The following is a 12,699-nucleotide window of genomic DNA, read 5'->3' on the forward strand; positions in this document are numbered from 1 at the left end:
TTAGCTTCCCCCGCCTCATACATCTTTTGGATTAAGGCCAGGAACATATCTTGGGAATCTAAACTTACTCTTATCATGATACAAATCTTCATCCAAATGTTGTCTAACCTCATCACTAGCACTTTCTTTAATCAATTTCTGCCTTTCTTCTTCAGCAAAATAACGTCTAGCAATATTCCTATCCTCTTCAGCTAAAAGCAAAGGCTCCAAATGAAATCTAGCCCATTTCTTTTCTCTAGTTAGTTCACGTTGTTCATTGACACCTTGGTAATAACGATAAAAACCAAATGACATAACGGCTAGGATTCCGAAAAAGTACGTTGTGCCGGAAAATCCACGTGATGGTAAGTTTCTCTTCCATTGGATAGGGTCATAGCCTCCTATTGGTGGTAAATCTTGCATAATTGATCTGTGTGTGTTTTGATACCAAAGACCTCTTTTCCAATTTTTTTCTTTCTCCTTTGATTATTTTTTGTATTTTCTCATTGGTGCAAAAAGGCGCTACCTGTGAAGCATCTAAAACCAAATTTACATTTATAAACAAAAGTATGTAAACCTATGTATTACTTGATATCAAAGACTGATTTCAACTTTTTAATCAATAACCAATCGTCTCTTGATACTGTATCTCTGAAAGCAGGATCCTTCAATGTGTCAATTGATTTACGAGTAATCAAAGAGTACAAATTATCACTCTCATCAACATGACGTCCCCAAGTAGGTTGAGCTGAAGATGGGTTCTCTAATCTCATAGCCACACCGGCTGCTGTTTGACCTTTCTTTACGGTATCAGCAGGCTTGTGATTAACTTCCAATGAAGTTACCTTACCCAAAACCATGATGTTTGGCTGTTTGGTTACGGGATCTTGACGTACAGCACAAATTGGAGTTCCAATACGTACAGCACCTTCAATAACATCAACACCAATAATCATAGGATTCCTCTTGTTGATAATCTGTATAGTCTTCAAAACACATGGCAAAACAGCATACTCCATAAATTCCTTACGACGCGCTTCTAATAATTTGCTTTGGTAAGCAGTAAATGCATCAAATAAGTGATAAATGATATCGGCATTAAAGATTTTGATGTTGTTTTCTTCCGCATAGTGTTCGGCTTCTTTGTCAATCTTGACGTCAAAACACAACATGACAGCCAACTCGGGTGCTTTGTCCAACATAGTGACCGCCTTCATAACATCCCTTTTGTAAACAGGCCCCAACCCAATTGACATAACGGGGATCTTCATATCCTTCAAGAAGTCCAACAACGCTTCCAATGAACCCAACGTGGAAGCTTGTACAACAACACCTTTTCCAGAGGTATCAACAGAGTCCAATAACCCAGTCAAGTCATCCATAACTTCATCCATTAGATCTTCTTCATCATCGTCTTCACCAACAACAAGCAATCTAGAACCAGCAACAGCTTTTTCCAAATCATTAGCAGCAATCTTGACACCCAATGCTGCTTTTACTTCCTTGTGATGAACGTATTCCGATTTGATACGTAACTCTCGTGATGGTGGTGGCGTTAAAAGAGCTCTAATATTCGTTGCTATGGGTCCATTCAAACCACACAATACGATACGATCACCTTCTCTCAATATACCATTTGACAAGACGACATCAATGGTGTATCCAAAACCTTCAACCACCTTGACTTCCAAAATAGTAGCTTCGATCTTTGACAAGTACATCAATTGTTTAGACATTCTCTTTTGGGTCAATTCTAACAACAACCACAACAAATCTGGAACACCTTCACCAGTTACTGCTGAAGTTGGCACTATAGATACATATTTGGACATGTTTTTGTTTTGAAAGTACAATTCAGAATTCAAACCTTGCTCTGCAAGGGCCAATTTAATCTGGCCGTATCTGTTGTGAAACTCCTGTTGAACTGATTTGGATTGTTTTGCAAATGAATCTCTGAATGAATTGTTTGGAATTGCTTTCCAGTCGTACAATCTATCAATCTTGTTCAATGCGACAACAAACGGAGCTTTTCTATCCCTAAGAAGTCTTATAGATTCAATCGTTTGTTGCTCTAAACCATGCATGATATCAATCACCAAAATAGCAATGTTACACAAGGATGAACCACGAGATCTCAAGTTTGTGAAGGACTCGTGACCTGGGGTATCGATAATTAATAAACCGGGCACCTCAAATACTTGTTTCTCATATTGAGCCATGACAGCAGTCTTTTGCTTGATTGCTTCAACCGGAAAATATGTAGCACCAATTTGTTGGGTAATACCACCAGCTTCCCCACCTTGGACATTAGTTTGACGAATTTTGTCCAACAATTTTGTCTTACCGGTATCGACATGACCAAGAATACAACAAATAGGTGAACGTAATTCTTTCTCTGGAGGAGTACTTGTTTTCTTTTGTGAGAGGATTTGTTGTTTGGATTTCTCTTCTTGTGCTTGTCTTTCACGTTCTGCCTTGGCAGCTGCCTCTTCTTCATCAGCTTTTCTCTTTCTTTCGGCTTCTTCTTGTGCTTGTCTTTCAGTTTCTTCAGAGTCCTCTTCCTCAGTTTCGTCGTTCTCTTCATTTGCCTCCTTTTCTGGCTCAGCAGTTGCTTCTTCATCACTATCCAAAGCCATCTTCTCCCAATCATCGACTAAAGCCTCTTCCACCTCTTCATCACCTTCTTGCTTCTTCTGCTTGGCATGTTCTTGTGGCTTTTGAGTAAAGGTCTTTGGCTTTGTTGACTTCTTTTTACCGTAAACAACCTTTTTCGGTTTTGGTGTTTCCCCATCAGCATTGTCCTTTTGCAATCCTGGAACGATGACGTTTCCAGCTTGTAGTAATTGAGCACGACGACGTTCTTGTAACTTTTTTTCCTCTTTTTGTTTCTTTGTCAACAATTTTCCTTCTGCTTTTAGTTGCTCCTTTTTCAATCTATCACGTTCTTTTTTGGCTGCTTTTGCTGCCTCTTTTTTGGCCTCTTCTTCAGCCGCTAATTTTTCTTCTTCCAATCTACGTTCTTCCTCCTCTTCTTCTAACCTACGCTGCTCTTCTTCCATTTGCTTTTTCAATTCCAATTGCTTTTTCAATGCTGCAAGACCAGCTGGAGCCTTTTTCCCTTTCTTTACCGGCTTTGGTTTTTGCTCTTCTTCAGCTTTATTTTCTTCGGGTTCAGGAGTGGCCGATGCCGATGAAGAAGCCGCATTTTGTTTGTTAGCTTCCTTAATCTGCTCTTTCTTGCTTGCTTGTTGCTCTTTCTTTTTCTGAGCCAATTCCTTCTTCTTTTGCTTTTCAGCTTCTTTCTTCAACTTCTCCTTCTCCTTCTTGGATAAAATTTTGGCTCCAGCTCCATTGCTTTCCTCCTTAGCTTTTTCTTCTTCCTTTTTAGCTTTCTTTGTCTTTAATTTACGAATGGATCCTAAAAAATCTCCAGCAATATCGTCAGCTGAGGCCTCTTCGGGTCCTGCAGGTTCTGGAGTGCCCTCCGTGGTAGCTTCAGTAGCACCTAGCTCCTCAGCTTGTGGTTGATCATTTAACATATCCTCATCATCCCAAATGTCTCCCCCTGCTTTCTTATTATTCTTTTTTCCCATTGCAAAGTATGTGTTGTATATGGGATCAACTAAATCTTTGGCAAAAACCCACTTTAAAGATTTTCTTATTTTTTTTTTTACTTTCTTTGCACTCAGAGTAAACTATTGTTGCATGGATGCGGATGAGCAGAAATTTTTCAGTCACACTCACACGACTGTGTAAAACTCATCTATGACCATCAAAAGGCTTTTTGGTTGATTTCACCATAGAACAAAGTCTTTCCCCAATCTAAATCATGACTACTGTTGAAAAAATCAAAGCCATCGAAGATGAGATGGCGAAAACCCAAAAGAACAAGGCCACATCCTTCCACTTGGGTCAACTTAAAGCGAAGCTAGCAAAGCTTAGGAGAGAATTATTAACAGACGGAGGCTCAGGAGGAGGAGGTGGTGGTGCTGGTTTCGATGTTGCAAGAACAGGTGTAGCAACTATCGGGTTTGTTGGATTTCCATCGGTTGGTAAATCAACATTGTTATCAAAGTTGACGGGGACACACTCCGAGGCAGCTGCATATGAGTTCACAACCTTGACAACGGTGCCAGGAACAATTAAATACAAAGGTGCAAAGATACAAATGTTGGATTTACCGGGTATCATTGAAGGTGCTAAGGATGGTAAAGGTAGAGGTAAGCAGGTTATTGCAGTTGCCAGATCAGTCAATCTCTTATTTTTGGTGTTGGATGTGAACAAGCCATTGCAACATAAAAGAATCATCGAGCATGAATTAGAGGGTATGGGGATTAGAATCAATAAAGAGCCTCCAAACATTGTCATAACAAAGAAGGAAAAGGGAGGTATAAACATTACAAATACCGTCCCATTGACCCATTTGGACAACGACGAAATTAGGGCAGTCATGTCGGAATATAAAATCAACAGTGCAAACATTGCTTTCAGATGTGATGCAACAGTCGACGACTTGATTGATGCTATAGAATACAAAGCCAGGAAGTATATTCCTGCAATCTATGTTTTAAACAAAATTGATTCGTTTTCGATTGAAGAGTTGAACTTGTTGACAAAGATCCCAGATGCCGTTCCTATATCTTCTGGCAATGGGTGGAACTTGGATGATTTATTGGAAGTTATGTGGTCGAAACTAAAGTTGGTAAGAGTTTACACAAAGCCCAAGGGGAAATTACCAGACTTTAATGAACCGGTTGTTTTGAGGAGTGATAGGTGTACTGTGGAAGATTTCTGTAACTCAATTCACAAGTCATTGGTTGAAGATTTCAGAAACGCATTAGTTTATGGAACATCAGTAAAGCATCAGCCACAAATTGTCGGTCTCAGTCACGTGCTAGAGGATGAAGATGTGATTACTATTTTGAAAAAGTAATATTTTGATACAGGAGAACTCCAACGCGTCATGCGTAGGTTGTCTATGCTGTGCACCGTATAGATATATTTCTGTAGCTAAAAAGGTTCTTCGACTTAGAAAAGGCTTTCTTTGTAGATCTCTCAATCATGTCTGTGAAAAAATTTGATTCTTCTCTCATTTTAATTTTCTATTTTTTTTTTTTTCATCTGTTGGATCAACTTTACATTCCATCAAAACAAAAGATTTGGATCAACTATATTATTCAAGATTATCCAATCCAGCTCACTTACTTTTTGGAGTTAAGCCATCTTTTCTACAACTATGAGCGTGTTACCTGATGATGTCAATGCTGTGTTGGCTCATCTTCTTGAAAATTTATTGTCAACAGATTCCAACTCACGAGTAAATGCAGAGAAATCCCTTGAAATAGAGTGGTCAACCAAGCAAAATGTCGAGCTTTTGTTAGTGTTCTTGGCAGAACAAGCAACCTCGGGAGCCAATGATACTATAAAGGCATTTTCAGCTGTCATGTTTAGAAGGATGGCTATTAAATCACCAAAGGAGTTGTCAAGTGTCACTGATAGAACCATAGGAGTTATTGGAGAACCAGCTAAGCAACAAATTAGAACAATTTTGTTGCATGGGTTTTCAGCTCCACAATCTAATCAAGTTAGACACAAATTGTCTGATGCTATTTCTGAGGTGTCAAAAGATGACTGTTCGCCTCCAGGTACTTGGAATGAGCTAGTTCCTGCATTGTTCCAAGCATCTAAAAACCCAGATCCCAGTTTCCGTGAATCAGCATTCAGAGTGTTTTCTGCATCGCCTGAGTTGATTGATCAATCATTTATAAATGAAATTTTGCCAATTTATACTTCTGGATTTGATGATGAGAACGACGAGGTGCGTATTGCCGCTTGTTCAGCGTTTGTTGCCTTTTTTAGAGAGTTGCCAAAAAATGTGTGGCCCAGCTTATCCCCTTTGTTGCCAAACTTGCTCAACTCATTACCACGGTTTTTGCAAAATGGACAAGATGAAGCATTGGCATCGGTTCTAGAAAAATTGATTGATTTGGTGGAACTTGCTCCTAAGATGTTTAAGGATATGTTTCCTACGATAATAGACTTTTGTGCAATGGTATCCAAAAATAAGGACTTGGAATCCTCCACCAGAATGGCATCATTGGAGCTTCTCACCACTTTTGCTGAAGTTTCACCAGCAATGTGTAAGCGCACTCCAACATACACTGAACAAATTGTGCTCATTACCTTGTCTATGTTGACTGAAGTTTGTATTGATGATGATGAAGCAGCTGAATGGAATAATAACGATGATACCGAGGAAGACGATGAAGAACCGGAATATGATGCAGCTAGACAGTCGTTAGACAGAGTCAGCTTAAGGCTCAATGGGCAATCAATGGCTGGACCTTTATTCCAGTATTTGCCTGCTATGACACAATCTCAAAACTGGAGGGAGCGTCAAGCGGCTTTAATGGCATTGTCATCAGCTGCTGAAGGATGTTCAGATGTGTTGATGAATGAAATTCCAAAAATTTTGGACATGGTCTTGCCTACTTTGAATGATGAGCATCCAAGAGTACAATACGCTTGTTGTAATGCATTGGGCCAAATGTCAACTGATTTCTCAGATCTAATTCAAAGAACATCAGGAAACAGGATATTACCTGCTCTTATTTCCAAATTGACAAATAAATCTGTTCCACGCGTGCAAGCCCACGCGGCTGCCGCTTTGGTCAACTTTTCTGAAGCGGCTACCAAAGACATTTTAGAACCGTATTTGGATGACTTGTTGAACAATTTGTTAATTTTATTGCAATCACCAAAGAGGTATGTTCAGGAACAAGTGTTGACTACAATTGCTATCATTGCTGATGCTGCTGAAAAGACATTTGTCAAATACTACGATACCTTAATGCCATTATTAGTAAGTGTGTTGAAAACCGATATGGGGGATGAAAATAGATTACTCAAAGCCAAGTGTATTGAATGTTCTACCTTGATTGCATTAGCTGTTGGAAAAGAAAAATTTGAACCACAAAGCCATGACTTGATACAATTGTTTGGCCATATTCAACAAACAGCGACTGCTGATGATGATCCAGTTAAGCAATACTTGGAACAAGCTTGGGGTAGGATTTGCCGCATCTTGGGTAAAGACTTTTTACCATATTTGCCATCAGTATTGCCTCCTTTGATGGTAACTGCAAAGGCTTCTCAGGATATCTCATTGTTGGAAGAGGATGAAGCAGAGGAGTACAATAACAACGAGGAATGGGATGTCATTAATCTATCAGGGAAATGGATTGCAGTCCATACTGCTGCTTTGGATGACAAAGTCACCGCAATGGATTTGTTGAGAACATATGCCATCCAGCTCAAGGAGGATTTCTACCCATGGGTGAAGGAGATTGCTGAAGATATTGCATTACCAGGATTAGACTTTTACTTGCATGATGGAGTACGTGGCTCAGCAGCGTTGACCTTGGCATCCTTGTTGAAATGTACAGTAGCAGCAACAGGAAAAGATTCTCAAGATACGTTACTTCTTTGGTCTAAAATTGCTGACAAGTTGGCCGAAGTTTTGAGCTCAGAACCGGTGGCAGAGTTGTTGGTTGCGTACTATACTGCTTTGGTTGAATCCATCAATACCTTATCACCAAACTCCATCTCTCCACCTCAATTGCAAGCATTTGCCAAGTCAATTAATGCTAACATGGTTGAAATTTATGAAAGAATAAAAGCTCGTGATAATGAAGACGATGAATATACTGAAGATGTCGAGGAAGATGAAGAGGAGTACACTGATGAAGAATTGTTGGATGAGATAAACAAAGTTTTTTCAGCAATTTTCAAAAATGTGAAAGCAAACGCCTTGGAAAATTTTCAAGTACTCATCCCAACTGTGGCCACATTTATCAATGAAGAAAATACAAGCTTGAAACTTTGTGGGTTATGCATTGTATGTGATATCTTGGAGCACGGTGGACCACAATCTATTGTTTTCAAGGAGTCTTTCCTCAACGTTTTGGCCCACTCACTTTCCTCACCACATGCAGGTGTACGTCAAGCCAGTTCATATGCAGTTGGAGTTGCTGCTCAATTTGGTGGTGAAGATTATGGAGAATTTTGTGTGCACTGTTTGCAGCCTATGTTTAAGATGGCCTCGGTACCAGATGCCAAAGCCGATGAGAATATCCATGCTACCGAAAATGCCGTGTCGGCAATCGCTAAAGTATTGCATACATTTTCCTCATCAGTTCCTAACCTAGACGTATTGTTGGACCAATGGGTTCACCTTTTGCCTATCGTACAGGATGATAACGCAGCTGCCTTTGCTTATGTATTCCTTAGTGGGTTAATTGATAACAATCATCCCGCTGTTGCAAAGAACATTCCAAAAGTAGTGGACTCGGTGATACAAGCATTGGCCCACGCTTCAATAGGTGGAAACACCGCCAATAAAGCTGTCGCTTCAACCAGAAACTTGTTGAGCTCAATCCCTCATGACAAGGCCATTGCGCTACTTCAAGAGAATCTGTCGAATATAGATGTTGTCAAAAAGTACTTCAGTTAAGTAACAATGAGAAAACTAAATGTTACCTCTATTTACTGACCTTCCCTATTTCCACTCTAGTGTTTGTCGATCAATACTACTAGTTATAAGAGTCTCATCACCATTGTTGTTTATAAAGGAAGTAAAGTCTTTAATCTTTGCTTGATGTTGATTCAATTCAACAACTACCTTATCATCAACTATATCTAATCCACGTATGATACCATCTTCACCCATGACCCAAATTCCTGATTCTTTCTCTTTCGAGTCCAATTTCCACGAAATCAATGGTTGCGAAAATTTATCTTGAGGTGATAAAGTGTTTAAATTCTTGATTATCTGATTGCGAGCTATTGATGTGGAGTCGAAATCGATAAGGGAAATGATAATGATCCTCATGTATGGCTCGTGTGAGGTAGCAACGGCAATTAACGGTATTCCATTGCCTTTGTGGGATATCGTGATAAATCTTGGTGAGAAACTTGAGGTGGTGAATTCAGCATCATTAATTGAAATTTTGTACTTTGGTGAAAATCGCTCGTTTTGTATAGTAAAGACCTCCAATAATGTATTTTCAAGTTTACCTAATATAATTACTATCTCGTTTTTATACGTAGTAACGTCGAAGCAAGTACCTTGTTGATCTAATTTCAATTCAGTAACTAAAGAAATATCATCATCTAGCTTGACAAGTTTGAGCATGTTACTCCAAGTGAGAACTATAATGTAATCTGTTCCATTGAAATTAACATGTTTGACATCAACAGTAAACCTAGATTGTGTATCGAAAGTGCCAATGTCCTCAAAGTTTTCATTCAACAAGTAAAGCTTGCCACTCATTCCCAACAAAACAATATTTACACCAACAATCAACACCTTTTTGACAATCTCCTGGAACCTAATCAGTTTTATAGTGCCACTATTACTAATAATAACTTGTGAATCGTTTGTTGAAAAGTATACTGAGCCGTTGTTTTCGTCATAGGTACTTGATATGACTAATGAATGAATATTCAATTTCGTTGGATTTTGAGGATATTGCAGTGGCCAGTTCACAAATTGTTCATGAATCAAATCCTTCAATCTCAATGGGAGTTCCTCATTGACATTTATGGGGTCCTTTCGTTTGTTGTAATATGAAGAAAATTGTAATCTATCTTCGACTATCTGCGACAATGATTCAGAATTTAGCAATTGTGGTTGTACTGGCTTACCGTGTTCCAATTCGAGGTGATACAATGTCTGTGTATAATTGTTCTCTTTGAGGAAATGAGCTACTAAGTTAAGGATATCTGCTTGATCGACCATGGTAGGGAGGTATGGGCTTATGGTTGCAAAAGTATGATGGAAATAGTTGGTGACATTTGATGGATTTTAAAGTAGTGTATTGGAGGACAATAATTAGCTTGGGGGAAAATTTTAGAGAAGCTTTTACCAATGGATGTTTTGTTTGGAGGATTAAGGGAGAGATTACTGAAAACTAGCACTTGAATAGGCACAATTATCAAACCAACAAACGCTATAACAAACAAACAACTAAATAACCATTACTTGATGCACATATTCTAACCCGATTTGCTTACTGCAAGCCACCATTTTATATATTGCATATAGGAACTACCACCTCTCACCTTTTTACGGTTATCCGCTTGCGGCTCCTTTTGCTCATCAGAAACAGTTTGTTTCCTTTGAGCCTCACAGAGAGTGGAGGGATTTCTCAACTCGCCACCAAACACTTTATATACGGGTAAAGAAACATGGCAACTTTTCTGACACTAACTTCGAAACGGAAAATGGTTATTGCTTCGTTAGATTCGACAAATCAAACTCTAACCTTTACTCGTAAATATAGCCAAAAATAGACCCTCAATTATTCTTGTTAAGGACTCTTTTGTTTTATTCCAAAGTGTTCCTTGGAAAAAGATAACCAATTGTATAGTTGATGAGGGGCTATCTGGAAATGTGGGAATTATTAATTATACCCATTTATTTTGAATAATTTTTTCACCGGGATGTTCTATTTTATTATTTTAGCTGCATTGCCCGGTTAAGAACCACCTACACAAATATCTGATTAGTGTAATAATCGGACACCGAAAGCTGTATTGAAAGTAACTTTTAAGGCTATAGAGGATGGTGGACAAATATTTACATTTTTAGAGGAAAATTTAAGTTTATATGAAACTCTAGACAATGTGATTTATAAATTTTTTTCAGGTTTTTTGCAGCAATCTGGCTTACATATGGAAAGATGAAAAATCCATTGTAAATAGCTCAATGCAAAAAAGCAAATCATTAGTCTCTTACCAGCTAGAGACTTATTGCTATGCTAATCATAGACTCTACCTAAACAGATAGTATCTATCTATGATCTTTCTTGAAATGTTTGTTGTTTGACTGCACGTGATAACCCAAACTAAATTGTGGGGTTTTCCTCTTCGCGCTAATCCTCTTCTTTTACCCTCGGCAATGATAAAAGTACACAAAAGTGCAATTTGTTGTCGGGATTAAAAAATGAAAAGTTTCACAGTTTGATTATGTGGAGCCGGGGCAAGTAAAGAGAGATGTTATCAGCTCTGCTGCTTATAGCGAACAGTAGGGTGTTAGGAGTTCCACTTATGGTCCTCTTGATTTAATCGGCTATACATGTAAAGAAAAGAAGATGATAAAAGCAAGGTGTATACGATGAGCCAGCTTTAAACAAACCGTTGTGTTTCTTTTTGCTGTGTTCGTGTTTTTGTTCTCGTACGTTTAACTCCGCCAGTAAAAGAAGTTTTGATCGAAATATCAAAATCAAAAATAATTCAAACAACATCAAAGCCAAACAATTTTCATATTCCTTTAACTAAGTCAAACGAGAGAACCTTTGAATTATTGGCAGCATTCTACAAAACCACAAGGTACGTTTTACAGTTCTTAAATTTGAAAACTTGTTCCCGTTTAGAAAAGCCCCAAGACTGAATGCACTTTTGACAATTGTGGAACCAGAAGAATTACAATTTTATGCATGAAATACTAACCACAACAGCTATCATCATGTCATTGACTCCTTTAGAGAAAGCCGCATCAGGTGCTTTGGCTTCCGCCATAGCTAACACCATCATCTACCCAGTGGACCTCTCTAAAACAATCATCCAAACACAGGTCCACACCGAAAATAAACAAGAGTTGAAATATAAGAATACACTCGATGTGCTCAAACAAATCTATGCCAAAAAGGGGGTGTTGGGATGGTATCAAGGGCTATTCTCCACTATTGTTGGTTCATTCAGTCAAAACCTTTCATTCTTCTACTGGTATTCACTTGTTAAGAAGGTCTACGCTAATTTGAAGAAACACCAACCAAACCACAAACCTACCACATTCACAGAATTAGCCCTAGGAGCTATTGCTGCCGCTATTTCCCAGTGCTTCACGATGCCCATCGGAGTAGTAACCACGCAACACCAAACGGACAAGCAACAACGTACCACCAGCGAGCTAGTTAAACAAATTTTGAGAGAGGATGGAGTTACGGGGTTGTGGAGGGGTTTAAGAGTATCTTTGATACTCTGCATAAACCCTTCCATAACCTATGGCTCGTATGAAAAGTTGAAGACGGTGATTTATGGTAATAAAGAATTCTTAGGTCCTTTAGAAAGTTTCAGTTTAGGAATGATTGCCAAATCATTAGCCACTGTTGCTACTCAGCCGCTTATTGTTTCTAAGGCATTGTTGCAAAAGAGTAAAGGTAAGAGTCACAAGAAAAATGAATTTGGTGAATATGATGATGAAGAAGAAGATATCAAGTTTGATCATTTCACTCATGCTTTAGCTCATTTGTGGAAAACTGAGAAGTTTAAAGGTTTGTATAAGGGAATTGGTCCACAATTGTTGAAAGGTGTTTTTGTTCAAGGTTTGTTGTTTATGTTTAAGGATCAAATTGATTTGTTGTTCTTGTTCATCTTGTCAGTGATCAAAAGGAAGAGAATTGCAAAGGCTTAGAATATTTTTATAGTTTATTAGTTTTATAGTTTGAATGGATTGAGATTCAGTAAATAATTAGAGGGCGATCATTTTAAACCTCAAAGGGCTCTCGGGTTTATAAATGCGAACACGTGATTATTGTTATTCTATATTACTTTCTCTAATTTTCGCCAAAATAATGTAAACAAAAAAACATTGTTGATTTCTAATTTATTATGTAATAACTTTTCAAATATTTTGTAAATGAGTTCAAATTCATTTGC

General features: G+C 38.3%; 6 protein-coding genes across 6 annotated transcripts; 3 read left to right on the top strand and 3 right to left on the bottom strand. All coding sequences in view use genetic code 12, as the record gives it.

The window, feature by feature from the left end:
* Positions 1–15: 15 nt before the first annotated feature.
* On the bottom strand, positions 16–402 carry CORT_0A06030 (hypothetical protein; the record flags this gene model as incomplete). The annotated part of the gene is made up of 1 exon (XM_003866382.1): positions 16–402. One exon carries the CDS (start codon positions 400–402, stop codon positions 16–18), a length of 387 nt encoding a protein of 128 aa, XP_003866430.1.
* Positions 403–563: 161 nt separating this feature from the next.
* CORT_0A06040 (Fun12 protein) lies at positions 564–3,572 on the bottom strand (the record flags this gene model as incomplete). The annotated part of the gene is made up of 1 exon (XM_003866383.1): positions 564–3,572. One exon carries the CDS (start codon positions 3,570–3,572, stop codon positions 564–566), a length of 3,009 nt encoding a protein of 1,002 aa, XP_003866431.1.
* A 236-nt stretch (positions 3,573–3,808) lies between these two features.
* On the top strand, positions 3,809–4,912 carry CORT_0A06050 (Drg1 protein; the record flags this gene model as incomplete). The annotated part of the gene is made up of 1 exon (XM_003866384.1): positions 3,809–4,912. The coding sequence occupies one exon, from the start codon at positions 3,809–3,811 to the stop codon at positions 4,910–4,912; it is 1,104 nt and encodes a 367-aa protein (XP_003866432.1).
* Positions 4,913–5,215: 303 nt separating this feature from the next.
* On the top strand, positions 5,216–8,491 carry CORT_0A06060 (Pse1 protein; the record flags this gene model as incomplete). The annotated part of the gene is made up of 1 exon (XM_003866385.1): positions 5,216–8,491. One exon carries the CDS (start codon positions 5,216–5,218, stop codon positions 8,489–8,491), a length of 3,276 nt encoding a protein of 1,091 aa, XP_003866433.1.
* A 45-nt stretch (positions 8,492–8,536) lies between these two features.
* On the bottom strand, positions 8,537–9,778 carry CORT_0A06070 (hypothetical protein; the record flags this gene model as incomplete). The annotated part of the gene is made up of 1 exon (XM_003866386.1): positions 8,537–9,778. The coding sequence occupies one exon, from the start codon at positions 9,776–9,778 to the stop codon at positions 8,537–8,539; it is 1,242 nt and encodes a 413-aa protein (XP_003866434.1).
* Positions 9,779–11,473: 1,695 nt separating this feature from the next.
* On the top strand, positions 11,474–12,454 carry CORT_0A06080 (Ant1 protein; the record flags this gene model as incomplete). Its single annotated transcript, XM_003866387.1, has 1 exon — positions 11,474–12,454. One exon carries the CDS (start codon positions 11,474–11,476, stop codon positions 12,452–12,454), a length of 981 nt encoding a protein of 326 aa, XP_003866435.1.
* Between the last annotated feature and the right edge of the window lie 245 nt (positions 12,455–12,699).

This window comes from Candida orthopsilosis (assembly GCF_000315875.1).
Source record: "Candida orthopsilosis Co 90-125, chromosome 1 draft sequence".
NCBI lineage: Eukaryota > Fungi > Ascomycota > Pichiomycetes > Serinales > Debaryomycetaceae > Lodderomyces > Lodderomyces orthopsilosis.